The 21005-nt window shown below is 34.5% G+C and overlaps 1 protein-coding gene across 1 annotated transcript in view; it reads right to left on the minus strand.

Annotated features, from left to right (window-relative positions):
- PKHD1L1 (polycystic kidney and hepatic disease 1 (autosomal recessive)-like 1) overlaps positions 1–21005 on the minus strand; it is a gene marked incomplete at its 5' end in the record, with an annotated part of 151153 nt that overhangs the window by 106926 nt on the left and 23222 nt on the right. Inside the window, 13 exon segments of the mRNA XM_014541975.1 lie at positions 194–341; positions 2227–2399; positions 3673–3836; positions 5288–5412; positions 6393–6542; positions 8223–8336; positions 9250–9407; positions 10685–10828; positions 11554–11689; positions 12246–12405; positions 15227–15318; positions 16738–17006; positions 19603–19692. Of these exon segments, the coding sequence (XP_014397461.1) occupies positions 194–341; positions 2227–2399; positions 3673–3836; positions 5288–5412; positions 6393–6542; positions 8223–8336; positions 9250–9407; positions 10685–10828; positions 11554–11689; positions 12246–12405; positions 15227–15318; positions 16738–17006; positions 19603–19692 (1923 nt within the window).

Here is a 21005-nt window from a genome sequence, read left to right on the forward strand (position 1 = left end):
CCTCATGCATGCAAATTTTAAAAAATGTGAAAATGTAATTTGTTCTGGATCATTTACCTTTACCTTAGTAAATTATGTAAATTACATAGAGAAATGACATTAGAAAGAAGTACACTAAGGTGTGCACTATGTTTGCAAAGAGCAGCACTGTCTAACTGACACATAGACCACTGTCCTGGACTTTTTTATATACCTTTGAGAACATGTCCATAAGCTTGAATGTCAAAGCTGCCACTGAGAGGTGCAGACGCTGCTTGAATTCTTTGAATACGGATCCTTGACTCCCCTGGCCAATTGTTTCCTCTGTAAACAGACTCATTCTCTGTCTCGTTGGTGATTACCTAATTTCCAAAATAAATATTGATAAAATGATTAAACACAACGATGGCGAAGATGATTTCTATTTCACCATGGTGCAATCCCGTGACAGGACATAAATGAGCCTCACATATTCAGGATTCTTCAGGACATTAAGGAGAGTCACATAAATCAACACAGACCATACCTAGAGAGCTGCAATAATGAGGCCAAAGTCAACTCAGTCATCTGTGCAGCCATCAGCTGGAACCACAGTAATTCCTCATTAATTCAGAGTGTACCCTCCATCACTCAAGGAACAAATATTTATTGAGCAGGGATTCTATTCAAGATACAGTGCTAATCACTGTGGGGAGGCAAAGAAACATGAGATGTGGCCTCGGCTATCGAAAACCTAAAAACCTTTTTGGATAAATGCATACGGCGACTTGAAAACTTAACTAAAAATACAAGAAAGTGAATGATCAGTACAGTGAATGATTCAGACTTGGGAAATATCTGACTAGTGTTGAATGCCAATCAATTCACAAAAGTAACACATGCTATAAAAATTCATAAATTGTAGCTCCAATCATGAAAATGATATCCTCTTGCTTCTGATCCCTCACAGTGATCTGTTACTCTTGTGGAATTTAAAACTATTAGCCCCAATGCCCACAGAGATGATTAAATATAAGTGTCACAAGACCTATGCAAGAATGTTCCTAGCAAGTTTATTGACAATAGCTCCAGACTAGAAATAATGCAGAAGTCCATCAATAGGATAAATAAATTGTGGTATATTCACACCATGGAATACAGTAAAGCAATAAAGAAGAATGAACTTGAGCTACATGCAACGCATGAATTTCACTGTATCAAATAAAAGAAGCTAGGTGCAAAAGAGTACATACTGTATTACTCATTGATATGATAAAAATAAGCAAAACTAATTAATGGTGACAAAAGTCAAAACAGGGTGATCTAGTGGTGAAAAGTAAGTGATCCAATGACAAGAAGAAGGCACAAGGGAGTGTCTTGGGAGCTAATGAGTTCTTTATCTTGATCTGAGTAGTGATTACATGAGAGCATTTACTTTGTAAAATTCATGGAGTTCAGCAAAGTTTCAGGATATAGAATCAACACACAAAAACCAATCACATATCTCTATACAAATGGCAAGCGTGTGGAGATCAAAATTAACAACACAAGGCCATTTACAAATGCTTCAAAGAAAATGGAATACGTGTAAATCTAACAAAACATGTACTGGGGCTGACCTGAAAATTGCAAAATGATGATGAAAATAATCAAAGAAGACCTAGATATGCTGATAAAAGAAAACAAGAAAGACCTAAATAAGTGGAGAGACACACTGTCTTCCTGAATTGCAAGACTCAACATAATAAAGGTGTTAATTCTTTCCAAAAACAATCTAGGTTTAGTGCGATTCTTATCAAAATACCAGCAAGATTTTTGTAGACATAAACAAGCTTATTCCAGATTTTATATGAAAAGACACACGATTTAGGATAGCTTAAAACAATTTTTTACTAAAAGAATAAAGGGAGAGGAGTCACTATACCTAATGTTAAGACACATATAGCTACAGTTTTCAAGAGGCTGATGTTGGTATTGGTGGAAAGATCACTTGGAGCAAAGGAACAGAACAGAGAATCCAGAAACATACTCACACAAATATACCCAACTGATTTTTGACAAAAGGGCAAAAGTAATTTAATGGAGGAAGGATAGCCTTTTCAATAAATGGTGTTGGAGCCATAGGCAAACAAATGAACCTCCACCCTATTAAAAGATATTCAATCTGTATATCAGCTATTTGTAAAGATTAAAGAGAAAGTTTACTAGATCAAAGCTAATGCTTCAGAAATAGAAAAGAAATAGTAACTTGTAAAATTCTAGGCTTACCTGCCCAAAACTGACAGCCATCATGGGTATATTGTAACTGCAGTTATATGAAGTCATGGTGACAGAATATTGGCTTGTCATACTTGACCCATTACTTTTGGTCTGATTCACCTGAAAGTGCTTTAGAAATATCCCTTTGTTTGCTAATGCTGGTAGTCTTCTCTTTGGCATTTCTAAAGAACATAAAGTAAATGGGAAGTAAAATTGCATAGCTTCTGCTGCTGAAGAGAAAACCACCACGCAATAATATCCACATGTCACGGAATAAGCTGTTTAAAATCAAATTTTAGAAAATAGTGGCCTTGGCTATCGAAATAGCCTGGAATATAAAGCTTTACTAGTAAGTCTTCTGACCTGTAGAAAAAGGCAAATAGCTTGTGGTGCTCAGTAAACTTTCACTCCTGGAATATAAAGCTTTACTAGTAAGTCTTCTGACCTATGAGCCTTATCAGATAAAACAAACAAACAAAAAAGTTTTAAATTGTTACTGAAAAGCCACCACGCCCTGGGGTCCATGTAGCCTTCTGTGGGCCAGTTAGCTCTGCTCTGTTCCAGGTGCCACTCACTAGGACATGTGCCCCATGAGGGCAGGACCAGGATTGTCTTGTTCACTGTTCTTTCTTTAGTGCCCAACACAGTGCCTGCCACACGGTAGGTACTAAATAAACTCTAACAAACTACAACATCGATCCCAGCACAAATCAGCTATCTTACTAGTATACATGTGTTCCTCCAATTATAATGTAGATTTAATTACAGCAATTTCAAAAGGAGCTACTCTAAAGCAGTAACATTTCATTTTTTACCAACTGACTCATGCTCTTGCCCTTGAAAACAGTCCCCAAAACATTCTAAAACTCCGAAAAACATTTTAAGGTAATTGTTTGGAGTTAGGTTGATTTTTTAAAAAAATCACAGCTTAACTTTAATTATTTTATTATCATAGCTTATATATATGAGTCTACTAACATGATTAGAAAAACAATATTAAGACTTTCAGAAATAAAGTTTTCACTTATCACATCATTAATTATAGCTATCAAGTCCATGAAAAGACTCAGCTCAATCCTACTAAACAGATGTCAGTATCAACGTCAATAATGCCAATGTTAGCCTTTTAGGAATAGAGCCCTTTCTTGGTAGTTTATTTCTCAAAAATCAAACAAAAAAATGAAAATGTCACAGTTTATATATCTGTAAACAGAATCTAGGACTATAAAACCAAGTTTTTACTATAATGACAGCTTACATTATTATCCTTAGAGTAATCTTCTGGCCCTATTTATTTTAAAAAATAATTTAAATAATATTATTTTGATAAAATAACTCAAATATTTAGAGATTAATGTTTTTATCTAAACTACCGAATATAATAATTTCCATGGTAAGAGTTTACTACACGATAGATTTAGATAGTTTAAGTAGATATGAAGTAACACAACATACCATCCCATATTGAAATTGTAGGTGTCTGTCCAATGTATACTATATCCACATAAAAGGACTGTGATTCTGATGCTTTCTGCACACTAATCCTCTGAAGAGAAAAATTAGTCCCAGTGTATTTGGTTTGTATAAGGTCCAGAAGGTCTATGCAAGTGTATGTCCAGCTGAAATATGGTTCATTAATTAGGTATACTGATCAGTTGTAAGGCTTAATGTAAACAAATACATGATAAAAAGCATTAAAATCTTAAAGAGTAAAAGGTGGTGTATTGTGTTTTTTTTCTCACAGGAAGACATCAAGCATACTTCATTAGCATGGATAAGCAACAGAAACTTACTTAACAAGGGATAGCAGACAGAAACTTACATTGCAGTAAAAGATTTAATGTTGCATCCAAATATATTTCTTTTACTTATAGCCTTGGCAGTAGCCACAGGAATGTAAAATATTCTGTAGCAACAGATAAAGAAATTAAGGAGCATGTGGTTTGGTGTAGGTCACATAGAACAAGACACTAGAATGAAGGAGGCTGGAAGGAAGGGGTAAAATGGGGGGAAATGGGAGACATCTGTAATACTATCAACAATAAAATATATATTTTTAAAAAATAAAAAGTAAATAAATGGGTGGTGCTCTAAATTTTAAAAAAAATTAAGTAAACTATTTTAGTAAAAAATGCCAGAGACATAAAAGTAAACTCAGTCTAGTATTAAGAAGCAAAACTAGATCTTGATACTACTTTCAAAGAACTCACAGCAGTTGCATTGTCTACTGTTCTAAGTGACCAAAAAAAAAAAAAAAAGTGCTGAGTTATTTATAGTCAGTACCTTCCAAGTGTGTAATTTAGATTCAGATTTTCTATTAAAAACTAACTGCATTAAAATCTCATAAATTGCAATTAAGCAATTCTGCTATGAGAGTTTACAAGAAAGAGATGAATGCTGCCATCCAAATAACTAAGCATAGTTTAATAGATATCTTTATATCAGCTGCTACTGTAGTTATTAACTGTCTATTTGTTTGGGCATTCTCTATTCTCATTTCCTTCATGGTTTGCAAATTCATCGTGGGATCCACCTGTGGTGCATCAAAGCTTAGAACTAGCTCAGATTTAGAAAATTATATGCAGAACTACATGAAGTCCTTTAAATTAATAAAAGTACTTAGGTCCTCTAAGTAGAATTCTACAAATTCTATGATTCCAAAGTTTTAAAAACTACTTAGAAAATTTGGTATACTTAACAGTTTACCATTGTTTCATTATTTAAAGCAGGGGTCCTCAAATTTTTTAAACAGGGGACCAGTTCACTGTCCCTCAGACCGACTACTTAGAAAATTTGGTATACTTAACAGTTTATCATTGTTTCATTATTTAAAGGGTCATGGGTGATGGTGCCACTAGACCAATTTTTATTTTCATAATCAATAGATTTAATTTTGGCACAACATATCTGTTAGAAAGGGCCTATAGAAGACAAGAAAATTGCAGTTAGACCCATGGTGTACATGATTTCTCAAAAATAATAAACAAACAAACAAATAAGAAATGGGCTTATCTTCATAGTTTATACACTGTAATATCATTTAAGTTTTCAAATTCATAATGTAACTTACTTGTTTCCATAAGCAAAACTATATGTAAATTGTACATCAATGCTTCTAGTAATCTTGCTTTTGTCTTGGTATTGAAATTTTAGACCAATATAATTTGCCAGGAATCCTTTGTATGCTAAACATAACTACATAGAAAATAAGAAAAAATATAAGTAAAAATATCTTATCATTAAATTGTTTTGTAGCAATTCAAATTAAGTCAATCCAATAAATATATATTGAGCATTTTCCATAAAAATTTATCAGAAGGAAAAATTAATTTCAGCCAATTAGGTGCAGAAGAATTAGGGAAGATTTTCAGAAAAGGAAATGAAGTTAAAATGACCTTACAATTAATGAATAATTCTTTATATATATCTTTAGATATGGTTTCCTTAAAAAAAAAAAAGGAACTAATTCATGCCTTATAGTCGCCGAGCTACATAAGAATTAGGTCCCGCTCTAACTGAACTCTTCAGTGAATTTAAAAGACAGAAGGGAGAGAAACATTTGGATAGATTGAAGTGTGAATGCAACTGAGCATTTAGAGATGAAGTTGTCGCTGCAAAATAGTGATTAAATACCAGTTTTAATGGTCTACAAAACCTTAAAAATGCCAAATATATTTAGAACTACCAACTTCAGAACATGTGCTACAATTTGAGAATTTTGAAACAAGAGAAAGGGTAAATCTATAATTGCTAGACTTTAATACCTATCCTAAAATTGCCATTTCTTCTTCTCAGAATCTTCTTTTACTTTTCCCTGATTAGATACCCAAGATCACTCTATGATGCCTATTCATTTTTGTTTCTTCTTAATTAATGAAGGAATATTGAAAATAACATATATCTATTTGTTTTAGTACTTAAATGAGTGCAAATAATTTTTTAAAAATATGAGATAAAGAAGAATACGTGTGTGTGGTACTGCATATTATTTTAATTTCTTGTTTTGAGAATCACAAGAAGAGGAAATCACAAGCGCCCAGAGAGTGAACCACAGAGCCTGTCCAATGTGACATGATTTCACATGACAAGCACTTTTCCTTGTCTTAAAATTTCATGAAATTTTATTACCAAGGGATTTTACAAATTTAATTAGCATCTCATTTTGTTGAGCTTACCTGATTATAAGGAAATAATGAAATGTCTCCATATGGTAGTCTGTTTGGTTTAACATCTGCTGAGTCGAAAAGAACAGCTGGGTTTTTCAGGGAATAACGACCACAGTAAGCATCAGTTTCAGCTGTCTTCTGCCCTCTATTAATGTGATCCTGCAGAAACAATAATATTTCAAATGAAAACATGATTGATTGTCCTGCTTTGTTCCCCAGCATCTCCACCCAAGTCCTTCAAGTTCCGACTCAGATCCCATTGCTTCCCAAATTACTGTAACTTGAAATGTTCTCTCTTTGAAATTCTAAAGCCCTCACCCTATATCGCTCATTTGGACCCATAATCACATAATCCCTTGTAACTATATTTCCCAAATCCTATCTTTCCCCCACATTATGAACTCCTTAATGATATGTAATCCTTCCTTCCACAAATGTTTATTCGGTGTTCACTGTGAGCCAGGTCTTTGTTTGTTTATGAATTTGTTTGTTTTTTGTTTAATCTTCGGGGTTCCAGTGGGGAACACTATCCCTAAACACAGAAGCCTATAACACAGTGGTTCTCAACCTGTGGGTCACGACCCCTTTGGGGGTCGAACGACCCTTTCACAGGGGTCGCCTAAGACCATCGGAAAACACATATATAATTACATATTGTTTTGGTGATTAATCACTATGCTTTAATTATGTTCAATTTGTAACAATGAAATTGGGGGTCACCACAACATGAGGAACTGTATTAAAGGGTCGGGGCATTAGGAAGGTTGAGAACCACTGCTATAACAGTTTGTAAGAAGGAACCAAGGATTATAAAACCAAGGCTGAAGGGAGGCCTCTAACTCACATAAAAGCATCAAGAAAAATGATAGAGAAAGTGGCACATGATGTGTCTTTAAAGATAAAAAGGAGTTATTTAAAAGGAAAAGGGGCCAAGGAGCTTCAGAAAAGGGTAAAATACATGCAAAAAGCAGGGGTGTTAGAAAGCAGTGCTGTGAAATTCAAATTGTCAAGGTAGGGTAGAGCAAAGAATGTGTGTTGTGATGAATGAAAGATGAAGGAAATAAGTGCAATGTTAATTACTTGTGTAATTCCCATGGCTGCAAGTACTGCGTCCAGGAGAGGAGAACCCAAATACATGTAGATTTGTTAAATTAAGTTGATAACATAGCCCACTGAGTGGATTTTCCCTTTTTTCCCCACTAATAAATCTCTTCATATAGGCATCCCATGCTATATATTTTAACAACTCACTTACTTCGAGGGTATTGATCTGAATTGAATAACTAGCATATTTCTTATGTTGATAATATTTGAAAGTGGTGACTATCTGGCTTCCTCAAGTCTTCAAAATAAGAATTGGGCAAGTAGTGTATTTTAAATTTTTTTTACTGTGTATCAAAGAAAAATCTTTACATCTCACCAAGAAATAAGTAATCATTAGGCATTGTACTAATAGAGCAGAGAGTGATATCAAAAAGCAAGGGAAGTGATGTGCTATGCACTGATGCCCTGCTACAAACTATATCCTCTGAAGCCAATGAGGAAAAGGGATATACTCTGCATCCAAGTGAAGGAAACAATCAAAAACTCTATCAATCTTATATTTGCCTACATCCTATTGTTCAAGAAAATTCATGGGCAGTGGAAATACTGCTTTCACAAATGAATTGTTTTATAATGCAAAGAGATGTTAGGACAGACCTTACCACAACATTATATTTGTAATTTGACTTTGAGTGATAGGGAATTAATGCTAGTTCAAAAAAGAAATGACAAAATTCCAGACATTTACATGAATTCTTATTTGGTCAGTTTCACAATTCATTCAACATTCCGTACCATGTTAAAATCAGTTTCATAATCTCTGAAGTATTTCACAACAAATCCTTCTTCAAAATCTGCAATTTGCGGTGGACACTTAGCGCTAACCATCTCTTCCACTGCTGCCTGAAACTAAATTAACAAGCGGAACTTTAGTAACTTCTTTTTCATGAAGAGTTAGAACATTAGTAATTCTACTGCTAATTCTACTAATTAGTTACAACATATTCATATAATTCCCATATTTTAGTCATAATTACGAGATCATTAACTAAATAATTAAAATGTGATCATTTTAGTGTCCTATGTCTTTTTCAAGAGTTCTAATTTAGAATGGCAATAGCCACATCTAATTGGCTAATATTAGCTTACTTGGTTATTACTGAGGTAGACATATTTGTTTAATAGTTTTTAAAAAGACAACAATGAGGCAAACCTAAATAAATTAGCACCCAATTTAACAGACTCCAAATGAATAGTTTTCCCAAATTAACTCAAAATTAACTAGGGGGGGGGAAACTGTATAATCTAATGCACTGTTTTTCAAAAGAAGAGATACAGATACTGAAAGCCTGTGATTAAGACTATGTAAAAAATAATAAATAATTCTGAATATACAGGAATCAGTTCACATTCATGAGGTCGCCTGTAATTTCCACATTGTTTCTTTGGCAATGCACAGATATAAATGATGTTCAGAACTAAGGACTTGGGATGACAGGTAATCTTTAATCTTCAAACAAATATTAACTTAAACTCATTGTACAGGTAATTGTCAAAATTCAGTAACTCACAATAAACATCCTCTCTTCACGAAAAGTTGCCCATATGGAGATACGTTGGATTCTGTTGGCACAGATCTAAGAAATGCCCTTTTGTTCCCTATCTTTGTGATATTTCCTCCCTTCTCTGCTCACTATTGGTTGCCTCCAATCCATCTTGCCAAGTAGCAGAGTGTATTTCTAGTACTTAAAGCGTGGTTGTTTTTTAATAGAAAGGTGATGCCTAAATGGTTTTATGTTTAAAATATTAACACAGAGCATACCTCAGCTTCTGCTGACCATGGGGTAAGAGGCTTAGAAGTGACTCCATCCCAATTCAGTGTGAATGTGTCCAAACTGGGTTTTCCTTTGGTTTGTTCTATAATATCCACTGTGACATTATATCCTTCAAATACTTCATAACCAAGCAGATCAAAGTCTCCTGCAATAAAGTACCAAACAGAATTTTCAGAAGTTAATTTTAAAAATATCAATACAGCCCAGCTAGTGTTGCTCAGTGGTTGAGTATTGACCCATGAACCAGGAGATCATGGTTCGATTCCCAATAGGTGGCAGGCTCAATCCTTAGTAGGGGACCTGCAGGAGGCAGCCGATCAATGATTCTCTCCCATCTTTGATGTTTCTATCTCTCAATCCTTCTCCCTTCCTCTCTGAAATCAATGAAAACAATTTTTTAAAAAATGTCAATAGTAGAACTCAAACTTTTACAAATTGGTTTTATTTGGAGTTCCAGTATCACAAAATAAAAATGAACAAGGAAGATGCAGGTCCTTCAGTCTGATCTATAAGTAAGTTCCTGGGAGAACAAGGATAACCATATTTTTGTGTGTATAGTGTTCTGACAATCTAACTTTGCGGGAATTTTTAGAACCTCAATTCTGGTTAAATGAAGTTCTTCAACCTCCATCCAACAACCAAATTAACAATTTCATAAAATGAGACAAATGTTGAAGTAACATTTTACGTACATGAATGGGGAAATAATGATTGCCTGAAGAAAAGTAAACTCACACATATTCAGGGGCCTATTTCCTGAGCTAGATATCCCAAACACGAATTTGTTGCTAGAATTGGTTGTAAGACTTGAAAATATGAAAGATTAATAAGTTAACAGCTATTACTTGAAAGAAAAAGCATAGAGAGATCAAATAATTTTGGAAAATGTTGCATTAAACATAGGTGAACTAGTGTTTTGTTTGTTCTCACAGCAAGATTCTTCAGGGATTTTAATATTTTAATATTTTTATAAACTCTGTCAATCTTTAAGGAGAAGCCGTGGTAAACAAATTCCCACCTGAATTTGACCACAGAATTCTTTCATCCTGCAAGATCTGGCCAGACCTGTATCTTCTAAGCAAAGTTAAATTTACATTTCATTTCCAGAATTAATATCTTCACTGATGTTTTGCTAATTTATAAAAGGCTATTATACTGATAATGTGTTTGTAGAATAGATAGTGTATTTCTCATGCATTAGAGTTGTACATTCCTTGAAATACAATAGGAATTTCAATTACAGTTAGAAAACAATTAACCATTTAATTTCTATTGTTTCTAAAATTGATCAAGGCTGTGAATCCAACTTTTTCCCTCTGTCATTTTGTGTCGCTTTTACCTTTTTCAGTGGAGTTGCACAGGATATAAATTTGTTTCCTAGAAAAAAACTTTAGAGACCTGAAAAATGAAATACATGCTTACCTCTAGTTGATATAAAGGTTACCGTGTAAACATAACTTTGGGGATTTTGTGTTCTTGTTACTTGAACTGTATCCGGTTTTAAAGACCAGAGGTCATTTAGGGCTGATTGCAGTAAGAAGTCAGAAGCATCAGCAGGTAGAAAGGCTTGGATGCATTTAGGAAAAATATGAAAAAGGAGAAGAGTTGAAATCTTTCTGCACCACCAACAATGATGTCGTATAGTTGTTTTTTTAAAAATCACTCATAGTCTGCACCATATGTCGTCACTTAATGAAACTGTGCTCTGAAATTGATTCAAGCTCATCAATATTGACTAATTAATTGGATTATGGTCTCTTGAGGATAGGGCTCATATTTTATTGTTTTAATATTCCCATAGCAATAAGCATTGTATTTGGCTTATTATATTTACTGACTGAAACAATTAACAGAAAGAGCAAAATTTATTTTCCACGGATTTATTACAAAATATAGAAATACGATGTTTTTATTAACAGATAATTAGGGTCTCATGGGTCTATCACTTAATTTGAGAAATTGAAAGCAATGTGTTGCTTCCCTGCAGTGATGAATTTAATTTCTGTTAACTTACAGCTGTGAGTCACAGATATATAAAATCCTTGTGTGCACTTAGATGTGTATTTACCATGATCCTTATAGGAGACAATGATAGTATGTACCATATTTTAAGTATTTTTATATTTTTATTGATGCCATTTTCTATCCCAGTCTGAAGGCTTTTCTCTATATTTTTCTGCTTTTTTTGTCTAGCATGCTATTAAAACTGAATTTGACTACAGCAAATACCTCTCTATAATTACATGTAAACATGAAGAGAAAGAAAATCTCCCTTACTATTTATCACTTACCTGTTTTTTCCATGTTGTAAATTAATCTATATTGGTAAAGGGAGCAGGAACTGACTTCTATACATGGGCTGATTACCGTGATCCTCTGAACTTCCTCGATGGCATTAGTTGTTTCCCAGTTTTCCAATGTTATAACCTACTTCCCAATTAAAAAATATATTTACTATACAAAACATTTTTAAGATATAATAATTAAGCTATGCAATGCCTTTTTATTGCTCTACTTTGTTGCAAATGATAACATTTTAAATTTTACTTTATTTTATTTATTTATTTTTTGTTAATCCTCACCTAAGGATATTTTTTCTATTGCTTTTCAGAGAGAGAATGGGAGGGAAGAAGAGAGGAGGAAGAGAGAGAGAGAGAGAGAGAGAGAGAGAGAGATTGGCTGTTTCCAGCAGGATCCTCAACCAGGTACTTGTCCTTGACCGGGAATCAAACCCATGACCCTTTGGTGCTTGGGCCAACACTCTAACCATTCAGTCACACTGGCCAGGGCTTAACGTTTACATTTTATGAAGTAACAGCCTCTTTTAGTTTATAATACAGATACTCCAGGCCACAATTCAATAATTTTCCAAAACTGCTCCCCCCCCCAAAACAGTATCTTACTTAGTAAAAGGAATGACCAAATAGAGCTCCTGTCTGTGAACATTTTCTTTCTAGACAGTGGAGCTATAATCATAGCAAACCTGCACTTCCTGGACAATTGCTGACTGGGATTGAATAACTTGTTCTTCGTTGACTGCATCTTCTGTTTGTTGTTCAGTGTAGACATTTCCATACTGGTACAGTCCAACATCAACAAAAGCACTCAGTCTATACTCCTGTAGCAAGATTTCAATGTAATATCTGGAAAATAGAGTAACTAATAAAGATAACGTTTTCTCTTCAGAGCACTTGTCATGAGTTCTTTTGTTTAATGAATAAAATTTCAACACTATATAAAACATTTGCCTGCTCATTGATTTATATTGCAATATCCCTGATTTTAAATATTAAACTACTAAAAGCTTCATAGTAGTTTGCTAAAATGAAATGAATTGTGTAAGATATCTGCATTAGTAAAGAGTTGTTCCCATTCATACTAATTCACTCAGTTTTGTTAATAAATAATTATCAAAAAACATACTATTTCTTATCCTCAACTATCTTAAAACAAAATTACACTGTATCTTATAATACAAAGATCCTGGCATAAAGTACGGTGGACATGCAGAAGTTAAGCATTTTAGTGTGTATAAGCAAATGGCAGGCAGACACAGAGATATCATATATATTTATATATGCCTCAGGAAACCTTTACTAGTTAGATTGACTATGTCCCCCCACCCCCCAACAAGTCAGATGGGATTCACAACTTATATTTGGAATTCTTGATTGCTGAGGCTCCGTGCCCACCATTCAACAGCCTATCCAGGATAAGGCATTCATTGGCCAGCTGTTACAGGTGAGTGCAAAGCTGCTGCTTCCCTACCTGAGTCGCTATCAATGCTCTCATCTTTGGAGAGGACTGCTGGGCGTTCCTCTGATTTGCCTCAGTCATTATACAGATACTCTTATATATGGAGAATAAGTATCTACAGTTCATGGAAGACTGAATGAGGGGCATTTATCAGCTCTCATCTGTCTAGAATGATGGGGCTCTGGGTCACCCCCGTTATAGAACTGATATCGGAGGATTGCATCAGGCTCTTGGCTGCCCTGAGGACCTGTTTGCCAGCTCTACCAAATTGAGGCGGACAACACTAATGAGCAGGACTCAATGAAGAACCATTGAATTCTATATCCTCACCTGGCAGCTTAAAAATATTTATCAGGCACTAATCTGGATACTTTATAGACATTATTATATTGAATCTTCACAAAATCCTATAAAACATATATTATTCTTATTCTCTGTTCATATGATAACAGAGACTAAGAGAGGTTTAAAAATTGAAAGATTATTTAAAAATTAGTAATTGCGGTATGTTTCAAAGTAGAACAGGGTGACCAAAGAGACATGCACTTCACGATGAGGCTACATCATCTGAGTAGAATGAACTGGAGATATGAGCTACCTTTGGAAAGCCCTCAGGGACCTCTGTGCCATAAAGCAGCTAGCGTGGCCTCAATTTCAGAATTCACAGCCACCATGCTGAGCGCAGTGTGTAAATTCCAAGCTAATGTTGCAGGAGCACAGAGGCCAGGCAACAGATGTATTTAGAGTCGCTTTCAAGCGAGCCCTGTGTTCCTGCCAAGCAGGTAAATTGAACTCATTTTCCAAGGCCAAGGCAAAGCCTGCAGGTGAATTGACACTGAGGAGCAGCAGGGATTAATTAGGTAATCCATTTTCCCTGAAATGGTCCAGTGATCTTGGTTTAAAAAGGAAATGTCTAAGAATGTAAAGAAGTGAAGGTAGAAGGAGGAGGAGAAAAAGAATGGAATTGCTTTCCGCATATCACTGTGGCCAAGACCTCAGGGAGAACACTGTGTGATTGCTCCCAGGTACCAGTGATCCCTACCCTCTGTCCAGCTCCACCAGATCTTCATGGTGCTGCCTATGAGCCAAATCTCATCAATATCTAGAAGGGTGATATGGTAGAATAAATAAATAAAACTCCACCCATCAAGGAGTGAAATCTATTTTTTCATCCTTGAATCTACATTTGGCCATTTGCTTTGGCCGATGGGATACTAGGAAATGTGACACAGTCTTGAAAAGTAAATGTGCATTAGGAATTGCCCTCTTTCCTGCTGGGAAGCCATTCATCACTGTGACAAGTCTGGGCTATAATCTCCTGGAAGATTAGAGACCATGTGGAGTGGGACATCTGGGGTAACTAACTCCAAGTGAGTTAAGTGAAGCTCCAGATATGTAAGCGAAGCCATCCTATGCCATCAATCACCAACTAAAGCAGCCAGCACCAAAAGAACTGCCCAGCCAATCACAAAATTGGGTTGCTTCAAGCTACTAAAGTTTGGGGAGTGGTTTCTTATGCAGCAAATGCTAACAGATACAAGTGATAAACGGAAAATGATCTCAATGAATCTCTTGATGTTCTTCATGTAACTTAGCTATTTTAAATATATCATGTCTTTTACCTCCCTGTTTTCTAGGAATCTTGAATGATTTTTTTGAATGACATTATCTGCTATTTGAATAGTACCTTCATCTTCTCTCTGCACTTGACCTTTGAACACTGAGTGATATACTTAAGAACAGGCAGTGTATTTTGATATCCTTTGTATTAAATTTCCAATACCTGGCCCAGGATCTTGAATAAATGAGTGAATAACAAATATGTGTTAACTATGGCACCAATCATGTGGTTTTGTAATTTTTTCCTAGCTATATTCAAGAGCTCAGGTTTCTGTAGAAGCAGAGAAATTCGATGGCTGGATAGACTGAATGGTCTTAGTGAAAAAAATAAAAATGGAATTAAGTATATCTCACAAAGTTATAATTTCAGCAACAGGGATCATTTAGTTGTCAAATTTCCCTGATTATCGGAATGCCAATATACTTCGAATATAAAACGAAATTTATTAAAACTACAGAGGCTAACCAATTACAAATTAAGCCGGTAAACTAATATCACTTTCACCAATAAAAATAAATTGAAAATATATTTAGACATAAACTTATAATTTTTAAATACCACACAGTAATTCAAGGAAAAAACCTTACTCTTTTCCTTTCTGAAGATGAATGTCATTGGATCTTTGTGTTGGACTGGAAAAATAGCTGTTGGCATTGGAAGAATGATATGCAATCCTTATCTTATTCCAAAGGGAGAGGGGGAGGAAGAGACGGAGAGAGAGAATATTAGTAAACCTTTTCAGCACTTACTATTTATTACTTCTGTTAGTCTTTGCACTTTTATGACTAGAAAAATGTGAAGCTACTTTATATTTTTTTCTAAGATCTGTTACCCATGATTAAATGGAATTTAAATAATTACCAAAGCTCATTTCATTTCTTTTGCCCTAACATCAGCCCCACTATACCAAATATACTGCATAGACCACAGCTTTTCCACAATTAAAGCTACTTTTTCTAAGATCTGCTACCCATGATTAAATGGAATTTAAATAATTACCAAAGCTCATTTCATTTCTTTTGCCCTAACATCAGCCCCACTATACCAAATATACTGCATAGACCACAGCTTTTCCACAATTAAAACTGCAAGAGAAAATAGAAAGACATGCAGCAGGAGGACGGTTTTGATCGTCTAATAAAATGTTCTTTTGCTCTGAAGAGAACTTCAAGGGATTTAATCCAAATGAAATCATTAAAATATGTCTGAAAGATCACTAAGTGGGTCTGCATCCTAAAATGAGAAGGCTGTGGGTTCCCATTGGGAATGACTATACCATTTTTGGAGGAAGCATACTGGAGAGCTATGATAAAATTGGAATTCATATATCACAGGTAGCATATATATCATGTGAGCAGTTGGAGAGGTGATCTTTGCATATATATATATTGAGTCATAAAATGTTCTTTTGCCTTCATCTAATAGTTTCACATTTATGAAATTACCTTAGGGAGCAATCTAAAATACAGAATAATTTAATGACACATGTTTGATAAGATATTATTTGTGGTCATAAAAATCAAAAGTAAGGCACTTACCAGTATGGAGAGAGTAACCTAAGCTTAGTAAACCCATGCAATAACATACTATTCAGTCATTAAAATGATGTTATATAAATTATTTAATAACATGTTGACATACTAATGCATGACAAAAGAGGACTATGAAATTGGATGCACTATCCTATTTATGTAAAGAACAAAACAGAGATATAAAAAAATGACAAATTTAAATTTCACAACTGACTAAAAGTATGGCAAAATATTTTTTATTCTTTTCCAAAATTTTCTCTGTTATAGTTATAATCCCTTCATAATAAAAACAAATTTCAATTATAAAGGACTCATACGTGTTTTTCCCATGGAAGAGAAAATTTAGGTATGGGAGAGCATTTTATTTTAGATGATGGATTCTCTATAATAACTTTATAGGTAGTTCATAACACACATGTTAAAAATAGCCAAGAATCCAGACACATGAAAAAATATGCCATGAATTCTTTAATATAATTTATTGGTTTACAATAAATTATATAGATTACATATAAAGATTATCATATTGTTTTAATAATATCAAAGATTACCTTTGTCTCCCCTACCTTATCTTCTGGAAGCCCAGTCTGGCTGAAATAAATTGCGTAACGGTCATCACCTTTGATGTAGAATCTATAAACATCAGAATCCGGAGCCACCAAAAATCCACTGAAGCGTGCTACAAATGTGTCCTGCTCCATGGGCCAAATATAGGAAGCTGAATCTACCCAACTGGCACCCATGTAGCCTGGCGTCTTTTCATTGTATTCAAGTATCTCTTCAAGATGCACTGGCCGACTATTATTCCATACCTCAAGCTTAAGACCTCTCCCACCTGAACATAAAATAAAAGAAGCCTTTCATCAGAATTTTGATATGGTGTCTCAATGGCCTTCTATTTGGGTGTGGTTATAGATGTTCTATTTCAACTCATATTTTTACAACATGTGTGTAATTAAAACAGTTACCGCATGAGGATATAGTGCTATTAAGACCATCTGCAACTTATTATGACTTCACTTCTCTGCATCTCAGGCTCCACATATGTAAAATGGGAGTAATTCTACTATTTGTATGGATGCTGTGGGGATTAGATTATAAGAGATATGCAATATATTTTTACATATGTAATATATAAAACATTTGGTACTTATAAATGTTTTACGTGAGATAACAATATAGCCCGGCTGGTGTGGCTCAGTGATTGAGCATCCACCTGTGAACCAGGAGGTCACGGTTCAATTCCCAGTCAGGGCACATGCCTGGGTTGTGGGCTTGATCTCCATTGTGGGGCATGCAGGAGGCAGCCAATCAATGATTCTCTCTCATCACTGATGTTTCTATCTCTCTCTCTCCCTCTCCCTTTCTCTCTGAAATCAACAAAAATATATTAAAAAAGATAATATAATAATTACCTAAGATATGACTGATGCTGCTTTTATAGTTAAGTCTAAAAACTTGAAGGTTCAGACCATTTTGACCACAAGTCTTTGTTGCCTTTATTCTCTGTAACAAAACATTAATTAATGCCTTACAACCAAAGAACAGATACTGTTGGCTTTAAGATTTGTCAGAATTTTTTATTTTTCTTTTTTTTTAACATCACTTGTGCTCAAGGATTTCATCTCCCCTTTTTGGACAGAACCAGAGAGAAAATTCTCCTTAGGGTGTATCTACATTTGCCATAAACCTTATGATTAAGTTTTTTTCTCACCAAAAAATAAGTCATTGAACTCTTTCTATTTCTTTCTTCCTACACAACAACAATAGGGCTTCTGACTTCCTCCATCAGCCTCGAGCTTGTGTGGAGTGTCTGGATGTGAAAAATAATGGCTACTCCTCTTTTACTGAGTTTATTTAGAGAAAAGCTTAGGACTTGATAATTTAATAATTACCTAAGATATGACTGATGCTGCTTTTATAGTTAAGTCTAAAAACTTGAAGGTTCAGACCATTTGACCACAAAGTCTTTGCCTTGATTATTCTCTGTAACAAAACATTAATTAATGCCTTACAACCAAAGAACAGATACTGTTGGCTTTAAGATTTGTCAGAATTTTTTATTTTTCTTTTTTTTTAACATCACTTGTGCTCAAGGATTTCATCTCCCCTTTTTGGACAGAACCAGAGAGAAAATTCTCCTTAGGGTGTATCTACATTTGCCATAAACCTTATGATTAAGTTTTTTCTCACCAAAAAATAAGTCATTGAACTCTTTCTATTTCTTTCTTCCTACACAACAATAGGGCTCCTGACTTCCTCCAGCAGCCTCGAGCTTGTGTGGAGTGTCTGGATGTGGAAAATAATGGCTACTCCTCTTTTACTGAGTTTATTTAGAGAAAAGCTTAGGACTTCATTCTCTGATATATGTCATTTTCTTTGGCATTATCAATTATAAATATCAAAATTCTTTTCTTAAATTGGTCATTTTTCTAATATCATTCAAAGCAAGGAAATTTAAGAGGTTGGTAAACAGAATTTATTTGGCTTCAAATACCAACCACTGATGTAATTATGAACTGATTTCACTGTACACAGCCCACTCAAACACATGCCCAGAATTTCAGTGGAATGACAGCAGACATCAAGGCCATCAGCTGCATGCTCACTGGGTCACAGGTGAAAGTCTATAAAGAATTTTGAGTTCCATTTCTCTCATTCCGTTATTATACCTAAATCATTCTGGGCAAGGAAGGATTAAATTCTGCCATTTATTTTTTACTCAGGGAAAGGCATAATTTAAGTTACCATGTAGTCTGTACCAACATTTAGTAATCGTCATTTAAACTGAGATAAAGGCAGCAGGGTACTCTATCAAAAGAGATGGCTGTTTTTAGTAGGCTATCCAAGGGATTTAGGGCAGGTTTACTTCCACTGGTGCAGCCTTGATGTAGCTATTTTAATACAAATATTTCCTAATCCAGAAAGTGTAAAGAGAAAAACTAGGAAGAAATGTGTTATAATTCTAACTACAAATTCTAAAAAATGCAAATAATTTTTTTTTACTAATTGCTGTAGGCTGGCTATGTTCCTCTAAAGCTCATACACTGCAACTTAATGCCCAATGTAATGGTATTAGGAGGATCTGGTTTTGTCCAAAAAGGAGATGAAATCCTTGAGCAGGTCATGAGGGTGGAGCCCTCAAAAATGGGATTAGCGCCCTTCTAAAAGAGACCCCACTGAGCTCCCTAGCCCCGAGAAGGAGCCATCTATGAGCAAGCAGTTATCACCAGACGCCTAATCTGCCAGTACCATGATCTTGGACTTTTCGGCCCCCAGAACTATAGGAAATATATGTTTGTTGTTTATAAGCTACCTAGTCTTATGGCATTCTGTAATAGCAGACCAAATGGACTAAGACACTAATGATATACATTGATAATAGTCTTCCTAAGTAAGTACAGAAATGGCCATTTCTTCTGGTAACTTACCTGGATGTACAGTTCTGAGAATATCAGGCTTAGGGGATGTCTTGCAACATATAATATTTTCTGTGACATTCAAAACATCACAGGCTTGACCTACAGAGAAGCAAGGTACAGAGCTTCAGAATGCAAATACATCAGCCTGTCTTGAAGCACTTTTCCAATTAAAACAAAGTAGCACAAGCAAGAGGCAAAGCGTGGGGGCCTTCATTAAAGTTTATCACTCATTAGTTGTCATACTTTCACAAGGCAACATTGTCTTGGCAAAATATTACAAGTCTAAGTAAGAAAATTGCATAATCTCTGAAAAACAAAATTAAAAATTTGATAAAAATTATATCACAATATAATTCTATGTCCAAAGTGAAGCTTTATATTTTGATCCCTGAAGAAAATTTGCTGAATAAACCCATGATGTTCCGAATTTATAAAAACAGGTGACCTCAGTCCTCTTAGGTTAAAATAAAAAGTGCTTTGGTCCAAGTTCTTCAAATAAAAACAAAAGGGATAATAATTTGTAAATGGTATTTTCAAATCATTACTTTCGAGAAATTATTGAGGATTGAAAACCTCAAATCTGGTTATCACATTAACAGCAATGAAGTATCATAAAAATTACATGTTATATTTGCATATCAACTGTACAACATCGGATCATAAAACACATTATAAAAATTTAAAATAATGTCCCTGGTTTTAATATTCAAAACATATTTATATTGAAAAAATCAGAATAACATATATAAAGCTGTAAAATCTGTGGCCTAGATTTTAATATTTATACAAGTAACCAGAAAGAATTCATAGGGATAGGAACAATATTGTATAAATGTTAGAGGAGGTTCAAAATCTCAAATCTGGTTATCACATTAACAGCAAAGAAGTATCATAAAAATTGCATGTTATATTTGCATATCAACTGTATAACATCAGATCATAAAACACATTATAAAAATTTAAAATAATGTCCCTGGTTTTAATATTCAAAACATATTTATATTGAAAAAATCAGAATAACATATATAAAGCTGTAAAATCTGTGGCCTAGATTTTAATATTTATACAAGTAACCAGAAAGAATTCATAGGGATAGGAACAATATTGTATAAATGTTAGAGGAGGTTACTTTATATTGATTTTCTTCTTGAAATCACATTTTGGCTGGCTTCTGAGGAAATCCCTTCAAAATAGAAAATATTTGAGCAGAGGCCTGTATCCGAAAAAGTATGGGCCAGTAGCATAGGCAGACATCCTTTCTCCTGCTCATTGAGGTAGCTTAGGTCACTACAGCTGAGTGGGAAGATCCCCATTATTATATTCATCCTGACCTCCCTTTTGAGTTGCATAGCTCCCTACCTCTGAACAGATCAAGACTAGACACATACAAGTGAGGCATAACCAGAGAACCA

The sequence above is a fragment of the Myotis brandtii genome, unplaced genomic scaffold (assembly GCF_000412655.1).
Source record: "Myotis brandtii unplaced genomic scaffold, ASM41265v1 scaffold285, whole genome shotgun sequence".
NCBI classification, from domain to species: Eukaryota; Metazoa; Chordata; class Mammalia; order Chiroptera; family Vespertilionidae; genus Myotis; species Myotis brandtii.